Below are 17,942 nucleotides of genomic sequence, written 5' to 3'. Positions count from 1 at the left end.
GAATAAAAGAACTGGGCAAACACAGGCTGATTCTTCCTGGATTAACCTGCCAGCCTTCAGCAAACTTTGGTTCAAGGACTTCCAAGGCCAGAGGTTGTATTTCTGCACTTGGCAAAATGTGTGGGTTGCTGCTTTTTTTTTTTTTTTTTTTTTTTTAATGGTAGCAGGGCAGGATTTTATGGGAAGAATACCAGGCTAGATTCACTTTAAAATGATTGTGTGCATAGTCAGATCAAGCCTTTAAAGGGGATTTTCTAACACTGCTTGGCTCTGTAGAGGTTGGTGCCCAAATAATATCAGAATTGTGAAGCTATGTTTAAATAAGACTCCTTAAAAGGTTTTCAGCCCACATGCATGTGCAACCACAATGTCAAAAACAGATACAAATATTTTGACAGATACTTAAAGGGGGTAGTGGTGTAGGTATTTAGAGGGCAATAATGAGAAAGAAATGGCAAGATAAATGATCAGGGCGTAAGGTTCTTTTTTAGAAAGAAAATAATCTCACGTTCTCTCCCAGCATTTAGGACACTGGTGTTATTGCTGTGCACTCAGCACCCCAGATGCTAGGCTGTGGAAGACAGGCCTCCCCAGTGTGCCCATACTTTCCCCAGCAGTGAAACACAGCACTGCTAGCAGCGCTGCCCCGTGCTGGGGGCTTTGGCCTCCCCTCCTGTACAGCACAGCTGTACTCTGGCGGGTGTCCCGGGGGTGCTGGAAAGCAATGCGGTCTGCACAATCTCTGCCTCTTGACCAGAGACAGTCAGGGTCACAGACGTGAATATTATCTTTGTGACGCTTCAAGCAAGCAAACAGATAATATTTTTTTAAAAGAATGTTGTGCACAGTCAGTTGGATCAGATCTTTCCAGAGCTGTTCCCTGGAGGGGATGCAGCAATTGCTCACCCACACCAGTCATGGAGGAGAAGACAAGGGCAGGGAGGAGAATGCACACACATGTGCACTTCTGCAGGCAAATATGCACGCTTGCAATGGGCACAGAGTGGCCTCTTTCTTCTTGCTGAGTCCCTTGGGTGTTCCCTCTGATGCTACGAAATTATTTTTGCTGTTCTTTAACCCAGGAATTGTGCCTTGTACATTTTTTCAACTGTATACATTTACATACAGCCCTAAAACCCCTCTTCAAATAGTAGTAGGTAATTGCACACAGATTTCAGACATGCATTTCCTTTCTATTTATTTTTTTAATAACTGCTAAATAGAAAAATACAGAACACAGGTAACTTTGCTTTAGAATCATAGAATCCTTAATGTTGGAAGGGCCAGCTAGTCCAACTCCTCTGCAGTAAGCAGGGACACCTACAGCTACATCAGGTTGCTCAGAGCCTGTCCAGCCTGACCTTGAAAAGTCAGGAATGGGGTTCCACCATCTCTTTGGGCAACCGTGTCAGTGCCTCACCACCTTCACTGTAAAATGCTTCTTCCTTATACCCAATCTAAATCACCCCTCTTTTAGTTTGAAACCATTTCCCTTTGCCTGTCACTACAGACCCTGCTGAACAGTCTGTCCCCTTCCCTCTTACAGCCTGCCTTTAAATACTGAAGGGCCACTAGCAGATCCCCTCAAAGCCTTCAATTCTGCAAGCTGAACAGCCCCAGCTCTCTCAGCCTGTCCTTGCAGGGAGGTGTTCCATCCTTTTCATCATTTTTGTGATTCTCTTCTAGATGTGCTCCAACAGGTCTATGTCTCTCCTATACTGAAAACTCCACATCTGGACACAGCACTCCAGGTGAGGTCTCACCAGCACAGAGTAGAGGGGCAGGATCACCTCCCTTGCCCTGCTGGCCATGCTTCTTTTGATGCAGCCCAGGATACAGTTTTCTGAGTTGGAAGGGCACGCTGCTGGCTCATGTCCAGCTTGTCATCCACCATTACCTCTAGGTTGTTTTCAGCAGGGCTGTACTCTGCCCTTCCATCCCCCAACTTGCATTGGTAGTGAGTTTCAAAACTAGTGTATATATATGTGCTTAAAATACGATATCATAAATATATTTGCTTGTGCAACTTTAAGAAAAAATATACTGGTATTTTTTTGTTTATATACTTTTTTTTTTTTCCAGGTCTGGTTTAAAGATGTAGCTGAGCAAGAGACTCATTTTGCTTTGGGTCTAGCTTTAATTGCCATGGGTGTGAAGCTCTCTTCTCCCCTGCCCAGTGCCAGCAGCAGGAATACTAGGACAGGAGGGGTGAGCAGAGTGCTAGGAGAGCAGGACACTCCTTGGGAAGGGTGTCAAGAGAGATCGTTCTTGGCTTGACTTGACTCAGCAAGAAGGGGGCACTCCAAAAGAGTTTTGGCTTCATCTCAACTGGCACAAGCACATTTCTGTTGGAGTTAGGAGGTGATTTCTCACCATTAGCACTTCAGTTCTTGTCAGATAGTAAGGAAGAAACACATTTAACTTAGTTGTGGTCTGGATCATTTTGTCAAGGATTTTTTTCTGATGATTTTCTGGTGATAGCATGTGACTCCACACTCAAAAGCAACTTCTAGCTTGGTTCTGTGTGGCACATTCTATAGTGGTATTGTGCTTGCTGTTATCTTAGTGAAGATACAATTATAAAGAGGAGTATAGAAATGAATCAAAAAACGTAATGATCCATTTAAAATAAGTTGGTCAGCAATCCTTCTTAGGTTCATATTTCTCAGGTGTTCAAACCCAGCTGCAAAATCCCTGCTTCTAAAACTTTATCTGCAGACAATAGGTCTGAGAAAATAGGGTTGCCATTATGTGTTAAGTAATAAGGGGTATCTTTAAGTCCTGGATTAATTTACAGTTGTTTGCATGGGAAACGTGTGTGTAGGGGTGAAGTTGTTTCGTACTGTATTGTATAAACAACCCCCTGTACTGGCCAACTTCACTGTTGTGCTTGAAATTTTATTTTACCTTTAAACTTCTGCTTTTTTGTTTCTTTTTCTTTCTTGGGGCTAACGTTTTCATGGCAGTATAGCTTCTTATCTGCCTGTTCCACTGGTTTGCTCTAGAATTTGTATGTTTTCACGAGTGTTTTTCCCCACCTTCAAAGGCGTTGCTTTTGTTCTTTTTATGAGAGGAGGGCTTGGGGCAACAGAAAGAGATACCCAGACCCCATTGCTACCCTGGGAGCACCATTGCTCCTGTAGAGCCCTTTGGCTGTGGTGGGTTATCTGACAACTAGTTCTTTCCACAGGAACCTCATTGCTACCAGGTCACTGTCCAGTTTTAAAGTTGCTGTGCTAATGGCTGGCGGTTTTAGTGAGTGGATTTGTGTCGGGTTTGTGGACTTCGTATTGTGCTGATGGTAGTTCTTCAATGAATGAATTGGGTTGCCAGTCTTTTTTGTTAGATCCTGTAGGAAAATACAGATCTCATTCTTCTGAAAAAGTTGTTCTTCATTGTTTCTGAAATTATTTATCTGGTATTGTCTTTCCCCTTTCGACTTGGCTTAAAATTAGTTTCAGGTTGATGAGTTCATATGACTGAGCAGCACGGATAATTGTGGTAGGTAGGCTTGGCTGATGTGGTAGGTGGATGTTGATGGATGTTGAAGTATTGCAAAGAAACAGAGAAGCATAGTTACGTATGTTTTTTTGTTTTAAATACTAAGGACTTTTATCTCTGCATTATACCTCCATAATTTTTCTTCTATCTGATTTAAGAAGAGACCATTTCCTTTCTTTAAAACAAGAAAATGACCTTAGAACATGCTGAAGCTGTTTAGCTTCTAAAGCCTAATGCAATCACAAAAGAAGCAATCCAGATTTTTATGCATGTTTTTGCTTTAGTGGGTTTGCTGTGCCAGATCATCAGCCCTCTTATACCAATCCAAAAAAGAGTTTCTGTTGTGTGAAAATACTGTGATACAGTACAAAAATTCTTCTAGCTATGGTCTGGTGGCTAATTGTCATTTTGTCATTGCAAGTATTCAGTGAAATGAAACAAAAAAAAGTTAAGCAATGGCCTGAAGACCACCAGTGTAAGATTTCAATATTAAAGTTAAATGTTGTTGGTGGTTTTGTACAGTTGTCTTCAAAGTAGTGCAGTGATCTTGCAAAAAAAAAAAAAAAAAGAGCGGGGCAGGGAGAGAGAGGGAAGTAAGGGCAAGGGCAATGAGGATATTGAAATTTACATTCAATTTCTTAGAGGGTTTTTCCTTGTTTTAGCTGTGGGAGAGCTATGCAGTACATTCCATCTATTGTGCTTTAAATGTAGAAGATATACTATTACATAGAAGCAAAATGAAGCTCTGAAAGTAATTCATGACCAAGATCTTTAAAGTGCGTAGACTTCTGAGGGCTGTTTTACACCCTGAAAAGTTTTTGTTTATAGAACACAGAACAACAGTGTTACTGCAGCTGACTGAGCCAGTTTTCTTCCCTTGCTGTGTTTTACTCGGGGTGTCTGCACAGAGATGTTTCTTTAAAGATCCTGCTTTGGCCACAGGCGTTGCTGTGTTTTTAGCTGTGTGTGTAGAGTGGATTCCTGTAGACAGGATTCCAGTTCCAACAACTCTTTGCTTGCAACAATTTTTGTGACACAGGGCTTATCCACACTGCCCTTACCTTTTTTACACACGCATCAATGGCAACAGGGAACACAATGGAAAAAAATGGTTTTTCTGCCCAGGGGCAGCTCAGTGAAGCTGAAGGGCATCAAGGTAAAGGTAAGCATGCTTTAAGACTTTTGCAAGGATCCCCTAGAGTACTGGGCGACAGGTCTCTGTGCTAGGAATCCAGCCACCTCCTTTTGCTCAGCATGGGCCGTTAACATCTTCAGGCTGCTGCCCTTTGTACTTTGTCTAAGCAGAGTTTGACTAGCTCAAGGGGAGTCTTGCTTTGCTTTTGTGCCCTGCAGCATTGAACAAGTACTTGCTACCCTTTGTGTTCTTATTTATATTACAAAACAATCCAGAATCTTGTTTTCATGTACTCTGTACTGAGGTACTCACAGCACTGGCTTTATCCATATAAGAAATGACCTCTAGATCAGAATGCAGTGTGGTTTTGTTGCGTGGCCTCACCAAGAAACTATAGGAAGTGCCCAGAGAAGAGCAGGCAAATGAGGAATGTACAAGAATGAATCTGATGTGTTTTGCTTTGTTGTGTTTTGTTTTAATGTTAGGTTTAATAATTAAACACAAAATCAAATGCATGCATCTACCGAGCTGTCTTCTGAATGCTGGAGTTTGCTCAGGTATGAGTACTTGTTCTCATTACTGTGTGCACTTGAGGACTTTGGTGAGAATGTATGTAAGCATGTCCTTGCAAATAACAATTTCCAAGCTTTTGTAGAAGAAAAGGCTGGTTTTCTTAATAGCCACTAAGTATGGTATTTAAATATGGTAAACATATTTTAAAAAAACTAAAGATTAATTTGTTAAAGTTCCTCTAACAATTCTTCCAGCTTGACCCAACAGCTGCCTGGATGGGTCTCACAGATCTCTTCTGGCACCTCATGGTGTGGTGCTGTGTGAAGGCAGCAGAGTTGTTTCCTCAGATCTCCATTGTGTCACACTGTCAAGAATGAAGAATTGGATGAGTTCTTTACAAGAGAATGCAGATTTCCTTCCTCTTCATTTGCAAGCTGTGGTCCTTGCAGTCCTCTGGACATGGGGAGCATATTCTTTCTCCTGTAGGGTGCTCTAGAGCTGGGGCTGGACAAAGGGTTTGATGTCTTATGAGGAAATTGTAAGTGAATTCAAATTTCACATGAAATGATGGACTCTGGATTGTTACTATTCAGGATTGAGTTTTTAGGGTTCTAATGGAATCCTAGAGTGGCTAGGGTTGAAAGGAACATCAGAGATTATCTAGTTTTAACCCTCCTGTGACAGGCGGGTTTGCCATCCAACTAAATCAGGCTCTGGATTAGGTTGCCCAGAGAAAGAGTGGAGAATGTGGGTGTTGATCCCATTACCTCTCTCTTGCTAAGTGAGCATTCTATCTCTTGAGCTCATTTCCCTTAATGCTTTCATTAATCTTCCAGCTTAGTTTTCATCTAGCAATCAGAAAAAGTGTATAGAACTCTAAGACTTAGAAATGAAGCCAGGGAGATTCTTATGTCACTAGAAATTCGTGGTGCATTTTTAGGTTGCAGTGTCAGTCCCTCAACTCAAACAAGTAGAAACATATCTGAGAAGATGGACAAGCAGAGGCATGGAATAGCTTCCCTATGAGAAATGAGTAAAACAGCTATGGATCTTCACACTGAAAAAAGCAGCTGCTGGGAAAAGATATGATGAGGATGTCTATTAGGAAATGTATCAAGAAGGGTAGTTACTCCTACAAAACAAGAAGTAGGGGAGTAGCAGTGTAACCACTAGGTGACAGATTCAAAACAGCTTAAAGGAAGTGGTTCCTCACGTGCATATACAGTGACTGTTGAGCCGTGTGGATGCAGCCGTTGTGGATGCTGGAAATGTACGTGCAGTCAAAAAGCAGGCACATAAGTTCCTGGAAGAAAAATGTACTGAGGATTCTTTAATTGTGTTGACACTGCTTCTGCTTCATTAAGTTCGTAAGCTGAAAGTTTTTAGAATTCTCTAGAATGCAAAAGAGTGTTCTAGAGAACTTTCACTACTGGCTTACTTCTAATTTTGTAGTCTTCCTCAAGTATCTGCAGTTTGCTGCTGGAAGTGGGTTTGAGGTAGATGAGTCTCTGATCTGACACTGCTATGGCCTTTTTTGCTGTCTTTAACTTAACACTCCCCACAAATTTTAGTATGACATTACTTTGCAGTTTGCGTGCTTCAGTTGTTCTTCCTTACTGTTTGGTTGGGTGGTGAGTTTTTCCTTTTGGAATCCCTACAATGTATCACTGAACTTTCTGGTGACTTCAGCTTTCATCCTCGTTTACCTCGAACTCTACGTGCAGTTTAGCACTGGGAGCAGATAGAAGAAGTCTTCTGAGTAATGAGCTCATGGCTAGTCAGATACAAGTTGATATATGGAGTAAACATACGAGCTAGAATTCTTTCATAACATCTTGATTATGAAAAGATAACCATGATATTTGTATCTCCTTAGTTACTTGTAACACCCTCCATGTGTGTGGGAGTCTTGGGTTTTTTGCTTGTTTTGTATCAGTTTTCAAGTTTAACGTTTTATTGTGCTCAGCTTCATTTTGTTTTGTGTTTTACCCGGTAGAACTTCAGACTCCTATAACAGTTTTGTAACTGATTTACACACAATTTAAGTATATTTTTTAGCAAATTCTCTCAAAAGTAGTATCCCCTGTAGCTCAGGAGATGATTTTTGTGCAGCCCGTGAGTGGAATTTTGTTATGGTTGTAGGTGCCAAAAGTTAAGTTTTTTTTTCAATAAATTGTCTAGAATTCTAGAAATTTCAGGTGCTTTCCTCATAGTGAAAGTAGCTGGAAAGCTTTAAGAAAAATCCCTATTTTCCAGTCTTGCTGAAGTGTGTCATTGTGGTAATTTCCTAGAGCTGGATGGGATTTGCTTTGCTATTCAGCTGTGCTTTCCTGCATCAGAAGACCTGCACGTCCTCCTCAGGAGGCACCCACTCACTTCCCTGCAGAGGTGAGAGCACTGACAGGGAGGAGCGCAGTGCGAACCACAAGCTTTACAGAGCAGAGCTCTCTTAAATACGAAACTTTCCATCCAACTTTTTCACATTGCAAGGTGTCACATTTCAAAAGGAAGTACTATGGCAAGCCAGTGGTTAGTTTATATGTAATTAATTTTAAATTAGTAAAATGATATAGTGATAAAACGTTGTACTGTTATTTCTTATCAGGGTTATTTCTTAGGTTTACAAATAATTTGGCTGTGAAATACAGTGTTATTTTGAAGGAGGAACTTGCAGTGCAATGGATTTTCTTTTTCCTCACTACTTGTATTTCACTTTAAGTTGAGTGACAAATGGTTGTAAATTGGGTTATAATGAAATATATGCGTTGATTTGCTATGTAATCTTTGTGTTGCATTCATGGAATGGAGCCTCTAATAAGATGCATTTTTAATAAAGATATTGAACAAATGTCTAGCTATTCACAAATGCATCATATTCTAAGAGTAAGCAATTTAGGCATATATTGATTAGCTTTTCCTTCTTATCTGCTGTTCTGAAGTGCTGAAGCTGCATTTCCTTGAAAACCTGAAAAGGCAGAGAATTATATATTTGATGTATGTGACTCTGGATATTGGTCTAGATGCTTAACACTCTTTCTTTGTGGAGAAAAGCATGTAGTCAGTCTTAAGAACTGTGTCCCACAATTACTGTTGCTTTGAATGAGATAATTTCAAAGAAGGACACACCAACTTTTGTTTCCCCCCTTTGATATTGGGGGAAGGAAAGTCGGCTTATGGAAGTGTGAAGTTGTGAACATGGTATTTGTACAGATTGTTCAACTGATGGTAATTGAGACTGATGGAGGCTCGCGTGTGAGTGGTAATATTACTCACTGCTGAGTGAATAGTTGTTTGTGGATGTTGGTCACACTGTTTTTTACTGTTTTTGCTAAGTAGCTAATTCTGTATTTGGGAGAGCTCTAGGCCTGACATAAGGTTAATTTGTTCCAAATGGTATTTTGATTTGAACTGACCATTGGGAAGATAGTTATTGTCCTTGGGTGGTAGGTGCACAGAGATTAGTTTGGACTTGAGACTTTTAAAAAAGTAATTGAAGTGCTCAGGTATTTCTCAGAATCACACTTCTTGGACATGTTACAATATTTTGCAGATTAAACACTGCGTATGGCACTCAACTCCTGGTGAGAGGCAACATGAGCAGCTTCTTCCATATTGGACAAAACAAATGATCTCTAGAAAATCAGGGATGGGCCTTGTATGGTATGCATTACAGGGGAAGGCCCTTCCTGCTCTCTGGGTACCAGGGTGAGGTTCTGACTTGCTTTTAGCCTTCACATGTGACTACTGTTCTTCTTGAGGTTAAATCTTATTTACTTACTAAATCAGTGTTTTGAATCTAGAAATGAGTGTGTTTTATAATTACAGTGCATGTTGTAGGTTGCTGAAATGTTAAGAGTTTTCAGCTAATATACTGTATTCTTAAAAAAAAAAAAAAAAAAAAAAAAAAAAAAAGCTTCAAGCATTTTGTACTTTGTGGAAGAAAAGGGGAAGGGAGTGGGGGAAGCCCAATAAAATACCCAGAAGGAGCAAAGAATAAATTCTCGAATTTAAAGTGATCCAAAGTCATCTTAAGTTCATGAACCATCATCGCTGTTTGATGTCAGCACAACTGAGCGGAAGTTTGTGGTTTGTTAGTTAACTGCTGCCATAGATTCAGAACTTCTTGCTGCCTGAGAGCGTGGATGGAAAGCAAGCACAGTGGGCTGCTCACAGCAAACCACACTACAAGCCTTCTGACCGCCTGAGCGGGATCAGGACCCTGCCTCGAGATGAAGCTTCTTACTGCGCCTTGCATAAATTGCTGCAGTGTTTCGTACCTGAAATTGTGATAGACTGTGATTAGCAGAGCAGTAGGCAAGCATATCTGCTCCTGTGTTTCATCATAGGAGGGGGGTGAAGAGAAAAAGCAAGCTCCATCCTTAGAGAGAGAAGCTGCTGCAAGAGAGGAAAAAAAAAAAAAACCAAAAAAAAAAAACCATCATTGCCTCATGTTGTTTTAGCATGTGACCAGTTACAGCAACTGTTGATTGTCTGCATACCGGGAAAAAAATGTCCTCTAGCATAAAAAGTTCACAGTCTCCACTTCAGGTCATTGCAAATAACCTTTCCTCTAAAGGCAGTTATTAAGGAAGTGGACGTCTAATCCAACCTTTAAATATACTTTGCTGAGCCAGAAGAAAATCAGAGAGTGCCAAAAAAGGTTTTTTAAGCATGTAGTGAAGTTCATTTTCTTTCCATTGTTTCTGCTTAATTTGAATATTGAGATATGGCTTTTTCATTCTTTGAAAATAAACATCTACAGGGAAGCAGATAGAAGAAAACTGAGGATACAGAAGGCTTTAAATGCTCATTTAACACTTTCTCTGTGAGGAGGGTTCTGCAAAATCATCTAGGAAACTCTTCAAGCCATCTTCAAATCTGTTTATTTTTGTGTTTTTTTCCCCTGTTTAAATACAACAGAAGACCAAGATGTTTTCCTCATTATATGCTTAAGTCCCTCAGAGTAAAAGCTGGCCTGTGTCTGACTGTACAGAATCTACATGGGACAGATGCAGAAGGTTGAGGGGATCGGTTATGGGGTCCCAAGCAGGGGCAACACATGAAGCTCAGGACCACAGTCACAGTTTGTGGAAGTGATTTTTTTTCTCATATCCAGCGGCAGAAGGTGGCAATACCTATCACAGGGGCTAGGGGCTCAGTCATTCTGTGGTCAAGGAAATCCTGAGATCGGTATCTCTGATACCAAGCTGTCTTATCTGGTGGGGGGATACTCCATCTGGCATTCCACACAACCTTAAGCATGTTTGTCATGGAATGCTTGTCTCATTTATTTTCTATCTTATAATATTTCTTACGAAATTTATCTCCACAGTGAAAAACATGAAGGAGAGAAACTTCTGTTCATTTCACAGTATTTAAATTGGTGTTTGTTGTAATGATTTTTAAAGCATCTTTATCTTCTTCATCTGTTCATGGTTTCTTGCATCTTATCACAGTTTCTGTAAAGCAGGTTACCTTAGAAATATGTTATTATTTTGTTCCCAAAACTGAAATGTGTTCATTTCGCTTAGGCACATTAAAAATGATGCACCTGTAGCTGCCATTCTTTGGGAAGGATATATACATACACATAGAAAACACTTCCATTTGGCCATCTACCTGGATACAGAATTGTGAGCTTAACTTTTATTTCTTTCATTTCAATTGATTATCATTTCTGTTTATTACTGATCCTTTTCCTTTCCTCTTGGGAGAAATCTGCTTATTGACAGATAGGGAAGATTTAAGTAGATGGCTGTGATCACACTCCTGACCTAGCTAATAGTCAAGTAAGTCAGTGGATAAATACTCTGTAAGAAAATAATGTCTGTAAGAAAAGCTCCATTAAAGGGCCAGTTTTAGTGAACTAATAATACAAGAAAGAAAGGGAGAGCCTGTCCTGACAATGTATTTCTTTTTTATTCTTTGTGGAAATGCTGACTGGCCATTAGTTAATGGTATTATCCATGTGAAGGTATGATGAAAATGGAACACAGAAATCTCTTAGCAGTTGTAAAAGTAATTGAGGCATAGAAATAGCAAAACCATGGTTACAAATAATTTGAGTACCAGTAAAAACATACCTGCCTTTAAAAATATATATGTGTGCATATGTATAACCTCATCATATATCTGTAACAGGAAGATAAAAGTAACACCGTAAACCTCAGAGTTCCTATGAATGATTTGCTGCTAACGTCAGTATTTTTTTTTAGAGAATGTGATTATTTAGATCAAACAAACATTCTTTTGGCATTAGTGACGTAGCAGACTCGTGTTTGGTGAGATTTCCTGTTTACTTTGGGTCTGAGCGCAGACATCTCAAGAAAGCGGGTGCTAAAACTTTTATTCCACATCTGCATGGAAAGGCAGCCAAAACTGATCAGAGATCTGTAACCAACTTTATATAGGTTTTTATTCTTCAGAAAGGAGTAATGGCAGCTGAGGCATAGAAAGCTCATAAGAACCAGAGATGTCTTGGTTTGCTGACTGAGCTAATTCCTGTTTTAATCTTGTAATTATCAGCCAATGTGAATTTGGCAGCCTTGTGAGCTACTGTCATACTTTTCTGAGCTGGGACCCATGTCGATAAATTCCCTTGGAGTCAAAGGACTGGATGGCCATTAAGGATGAACTGCTGCCTACTTAAGAGTTCCCAAATGGTAGCAAGGCATTGCAGTGGGATTCAGTAGTCAGTTTTATTCCATTTCATGAATTTTCTATTTCAAATCATAACTTCTGTGAGTGTTAATAAATAGAAACAATACATCTTTTTTGTAATTTCTGTATATGATTTATACTTATTAAGTTGCAAGCCTTCTTTAATATATTTTTTTTTCTAAAGGGCAGAAATTATCATCTTGTTTCATTATTGTCCAAATTATAAATAAAATTGGTGATTATATTTATCACTCTGTTGCTACTTTTCCTATTCTGTTGACTTGATTTCTTTGTACCTAATAGAAAAACATAGCCTGCAATAGACTTACCAAATGGATTTTGTTTCTCCTTTGATGGTCTTGAGAAAATGAGATGACTGTTTTTGTAAAGGTGACTTCAGTAGATTTGTATCCTGTGAGGATAAAATGTGTATTTCTACATATTTGATTCTGGTACTATTGTGTGGAACAGTATCAACATTGAGACCTGCTTAGGCATTAAATTACTGCTGTATTTAGACATTCTGCAACTGTTACCTTAGTTTGTGAGGCAAGAAATTGCTGCATATGAAACTATTTGGTAATCTAGATTGGCACTAGAAACCAAAACTGTGTCTTGGAGACCAAGTTAATGACAGCAACAAACATACAGGAAGTGAATAAAGAGGCAAAATCACATGCAGTGTATCCTAGGAAAAACATATGATTTTCATTGAGAAAAAATGACGAGAATCAGGAACAGCTCTGCAGTGGCCTTGGTGAGAATGGACTCTTCTTCATGGGAAGTACTGAGCAGAGGGATGTCTGTCTCTCTGAAAGGCCTGGCTGGGTTCAGCAGCTCCAGCACTCTGTATTCATACTGAACTGAATGAATTATCTTCCTTTTCAAGCTTATACCGCAGGAACTTTACGGAGGGGTCCTTGGTACTCTAAGACAATTCTGAGATACCAAGTAGTGTTTGAGTGAAGCTGGATGAGGTTCATGGGGCCTGTCAGCCCAAACTGCTACCAGGTGAATGCTGTCCCCAGGTGCACAGGGCTGTGCCTGAGCTCACGGGGCTGATCCGAGCTGAATGTATCTATGAGGTGACTTATTTGCAATGTCGGATAATACAACTTTGTGTTTTTTAGTGGTAATTATAGAATAAAGCGGAGAGAAATAGACAACATAACTGAAAATAGTGTTTATCTGTAGTTTACCTTGTACTAGATTTAATGGCAATTATGTTATTTTTTTCCAGGCAAAAACTACTTCTCAAGAATGCAGATATTCCTGTTATCATGAATACATATTTCAGTCAGAAGGTATTACTCAGCGAACACTTAGAAACAAGCAAGACACGGGGTCCTACAAAGATTCTTATTAGAAAGAATATTGTATCTTTGGCACAGACATTCAAACTAGATGACCTTGACAAGCAACCCCAGGAATCTTCAAATAATCAGGTAAGGCTCATTCATTGGGTTCTTCAGCATTTTGTAAGAAGTTGGCAAGCAGATGTTTGGAAATCATAACAAAAACAAAAATTACTGACCTGTTCAGTTTCCGCTTTCATTTAACTAAGGCTGAATAATATGTGATGTTTATTTTAATAATATTTTCTTAGCAGAGGCTTCTGGCCCATCTAACGGCTGAACTGCTGAGAGGTTATTTTGCTGAAATCTCACTACTGTGTTAAATAGTAATTGTAGTTTGTTTTTTCATACATTTTTATTTTATTCTATATAGCTGAGTAGCGAAATTTTATTTGAAGTAAAATCAATTTCCTGATAACTGCTAAGATAGTATCAGCTGAGATATTATTTTTAATAAATATTCCCTTTTCCCACTCCTATTGAACTCATTTCCTAGTCTGTCCTGTTCTTTATTTAATGCATCAGTTGGGAACACCAGCCTCCTTTCCAGCATCTTTACAATTTGTTTTCTTTCCTGTTATAACTTTGTTTATATCAAAATAACTGCTGACTCTCCAGCTGTTGTACAAGCTGAAGTATTTTAAGTGATTTGGCTATCTGATAGTTTGCACCAACACTTTCTTAAAGATTTGTTTGAAGTTTTTGTATTGTCCACCCAAAAATCATTGTTAGCATTTGAGAATTTTGGTCCCAAGAATCTCAGGAACAACACTGAGTGTCATTGTTTTATTTGTCTTACGTATATATACATATATATGTATATAATTCCATCTATAAGTGTAAGAATGAAGCAGTTGCCTAAGTCAAACCCTAATTTAATTTCTTGCTGCAGGTCCATCTGGTAGAGAGCTGCTTCTATAGTATGTGAAAAACAGAGCAATTTAATTCTTTCCCTGATACTTCCTAGCAAAACCATCTCACTTAAAACTCATTAGACATGTTTCATTGTATTGAATTTATTCTTATTTGAAAATAAGATTTTGGCTTCTGCTGGTAAGGAGCTTGTACATAGAGTGTTAGTTCATACTTGCAATCAGTTTTTTTACTAAAAGATTTATTTTAGAATGAAAACTAATGCAACTTCTCATTTAAACTGAGGGAAAATAAAACATAATTTTGTGCATGATATATATTTGGGAAGTTTAGAGGATTGTACTTCTAAAATACATTTGGGAAATAGCTAAAGGGTGGACTAAGGTTTGTACTTTGAGATTAAGTTTTTATACTTCTCATTAATCATCTAATTTTTAAATTGAAACATTTTACTTGAAACATTTTACATTAAAGTTTCTAGACACTTGTTCATTTTCACATAAGTGTGAAAATCTGTAGCATTCAAGACAGGTTTTACCTCTCTTTTAGAAAAGGGAGAAACAGAACACTGGAAAAGTAAAAATGAAACTATTCAAGAGGAAGAATCATAAATACTAGTATCAGTTCTCTTTTCCTCCTACTGTTGCCCTAATTTCTCATGGATTGACTTAGCTCATTCCAGAGCAGCAATCAATACAGGAGAGTGCTATGTGCTGTAGTCTCTTTAGCTGTTTATTAAAAATCCCCAATAAACATTGGTCGATAGTATGTAAGTCAGTTTGTGTGCAGTAAGTATTTTGAAACTGACCTTGTATTTCTTGCAGAGATTTTTTTATGTTGTGCTTTTTAGCACTCCATAGTTTCACCGTCCCAATAAATATTTCTGTTAATGGATTTTCCTTCATCAGGTGGCTTGTGCTCCACAAATCCATAACACCTGTGATCCTAAAAAGCATCCCTTAGCACTGGGTGCTGTTAATGATTCTCTGCTTGAAATGGTGGAAAGCCAAGGAGCAGTGGGATGGAGAGAAGTGCAGGTACGAGTCGTTATCCAAAGGGTGTACTATTTGCCTGCAAGAGAAAGTTTCAGAAGCCAAATTCAAGGAAACAAGCCTGTCTGTGCTACACCCATCATAAATTCAGATCTACTAAATGTTAGGTAAGTAATAAGATGTGTGGGAGTTATCCTAACGTGCCTGTTATGTATGAGAAACCAAAGAGGAGGGAGTTTGGAATTGTCATTCTTAGCCTTCAGGTTCCACGAAATAAGTACATTCAACAAGGTGCAGGATTTTCAATAGTCTTTTAATAGATACAGTGTGAAATAGAAGTAATGCTGTCCACGGGAGGGAGGGATCTCTCTGTATTTGCATCAGCAACTAACAGGAAGACTGAAAATGCATGAAGGGGAACCACTGATGATCATGGGCATTCTATACTGTTTCTTTTGTTTTACAGAGTAAGTGTTGTATCAAACATGTCTCATTTACCTATTCCAGTCTCCAGTATGTTCTACTGTGAATTATGCTCATAGAGTCGTCTCTTGGAAGACAGGAGAAATATAGGGAGAGATGGAGAAGCAAAAGGCTTTTCTAAAATGGTATTTTGATCAGACCTCGCATGAGAAACGCAGGCAAACACATGCAAACTGCCACTGTGAAGCCACTCCCGTTGACTTCTGGAAGTCCAGAAGTCATGGCACTTCATCTGCTCCATAGTAAAAAGTGATCTGGTGTCAAAACATTAACACCAATCAGGAATCTTGTATGCAAAACTGTAGAGCATACAGATTTAGATTAGTGTTCTCAGCTGCTTCTATTTTAATCTTTGCATCCTGACACTGGTCTGCCTTTAGCATAGGGAGTCAGAAATGAGACCTTGTTTTTGTCAGTACAAAAGATAGACAGGGAAGTTTTCCCTTTCGACCTTTTAGAATCCTCAAAGTTTGAGACCAAAGATAGATTTTCAAGTCTTTCTCAGCAACTCTGGATCTAAGATTACTGTGTCTGTTGTTGTTTTTCCTTCCTCCAGGGTTTGTGCTAACTTCTGGTTCTAGATGGGTTAACATTTTATAAGCTTTATTTTAACTTAAAGTAAGTTACAGTGGCAGGGCTTTTATTAAGCTTGTAAGTATAGTCTTTCAAGGAGACTGTAGATCTCTATTAGGAGATCTTTCTTCCTGCAATTAGTTTGAAAGATCCTTCTGAGAACTGCAAATGTAGTTTGCAATGGGCTTTGAAGAAATTCTTCAAAGGTTGGAAGAATTTCAGTTCCTCTAAGCCACACTGCTGATGGTTGTACCATGTTCACAGGTCCTTCTTGAGTTTTTGGAGTACTGGAATTCTCCTAATTCTGACTACCTTGTAAACCACTGGATGTGGACCAATGTATGGCACTCAATGGTCAATAATATTTTTCCAAGAGGAATTTAGGAAGATTGCTCTTTCCTAAGAAGCATATTCAGTAATCACTCTCAGAAAAGTAATTGTCAACAGCCTTGCCTCTCATGTTTTATAAAAGTTGCATGGGTTTAACTTGCATTATTTTAAAAACATAGCTGGCACACCTTGTTGTGTGAAGTCATTGCTCTATAATTTAATTTTTGCTATTTTATGCATTAAAAAAAAAAGATAGGCAAGGGTGTTTATCAATCCCACATCAGTCTTTGATTCTGAGAACCATATTCCTCTGTGTAGGTTTTCTTCTAAAACATTTGATCAAAAGTCAGGGCACTTGACAGTCTGTTATTCAAGTTGATTTTTAACGCCACTGATTCCAGCAGAGGACAAATGACAGCTCTCCATTATTACTTTTCAACTTCTGACCAAAAGTGTGCCTAACACTCAATCACACAATTCTTGATAGTTAGCCTGCCTGAGTCTGCACTCTTCACAGGAATGGGGTGAAACAACACAAATCTCAGATTACACTTCTTATGCCAAACTTGAAATAGAAATTAAAAAAAAAAAAAAAAAGAGAATATGTTGTAGCTGGGTATTCCCATGTGCAGTTGTTGAACTGGCCTATTGGAAATTCCTCAAATTTTGTCAATGTTTTTGTTCAAAAAAAACCTTGGTGGCTGTCATTTGCAGCAATTAGAACTGCCTTTTGCATCCACGTGCTCTGAAGAGAAAAAAATCAACCCCTTTTGTCTTTGAAAGAAGGAGAATTAAGACTTTTAAAGATTGAAGAACAGAAAACACCTCATACTCCTTTATCTATCAGCTGCTATTTTCATGGCTGATAAGCATCCGCACGAGACATTTCTCCTCTATCAAAAAAGTCTGTCTGTCACCTGATAGTGAGTAAAAAAGGTTCAACACCCTCTGACAGTCCTTTGAACCAAGTAATGGCCCATGCTTTTGTAAAGAAAGCCTTTTTTTCTTTGTTAACTTCTTTTTCTAAAGTAAAACTGCCATAAAATCAACATTTGTAAGATAATTCACTGTTCTGTAAAAATAAGTTTCTAATTAGATATCAAGGTAGGTGAGTATTTACTTGATTTGTATTGTTGTAGGCTGTTGTATTTATTCTGTTGTAGCATGCAGTATAATCTAGGTGCTGTTGCCTCAGGGAGCATGAGAAACACAGAGAATCAGAGACATGGAATGTCAAACAGGGGAAGTGATGCATTTTGTTCAAAGCATCCACTTTCTAGAAAGAGTCTGACAAATTGTGGGAGAAATGTGTGTTTTTAGTGTTCAAATTGATTTATTGAATTGTTTAAAGCTCAAGTGGGAAAATGCCTATAGGTATGTATCTTCTGTTGTTTGTGAAGATAAATACATAGACTATAGCCTTTCACTGGTAGGCAAATGGTTAAGCCTTTAAGTCTGACTTTACTTACTACTTCAGTAAGACTGTGTGTTTAGCTGAATTGTCTCAGCATTTTCTTAGGATGCTCA

At 38.7% G+C, this 17,942-nt stretch overlaps 1 protein-coding gene across 3 annotated transcripts in view; it reads left to right on the top strand.

Annotated features, from left to right (window-relative positions):
* SPIDR (scaffold protein involved in DNA repair) overlaps positions 1-17,942 on the top strand; it is a 198,857-nt gene that overhangs the window by 116,026 nt on the left and 64,889 nt on the right. For all 3 annotated transcript variants that reach the window (XM_048939560.1, XM_048939561.1, XM_048939562.1), the window contains exons 9-10: positions 13,050-13,254; positions 14,946-15,196. In XM_048939560.1, the coding sequence (XP_048795517.1) occupies positions 13,050-13,254; positions 14,946-15,196 (456 nt within the window). The remainder of the gene's footprint in view (positions 1-13,049; positions 13,255-14,945; positions 15,197-17,942) is intronic.

The sequence above is a fragment of the Lagopus muta genome, chromosome 3 (assembly GCF_023343835.1).
Source record: "Lagopus muta isolate bLagMut1 chromosome 3, bLagMut1 primary, whole genome shotgun sequence".
Classification (NCBI taxonomy): domain Eukaryota; kingdom Metazoa; phylum Chordata; class Aves; order Galliformes; family Phasianidae; genus Lagopus; species Lagopus muta.
This window is presented reverse-complemented; position numbering and strand designations above follow the sequence as displayed.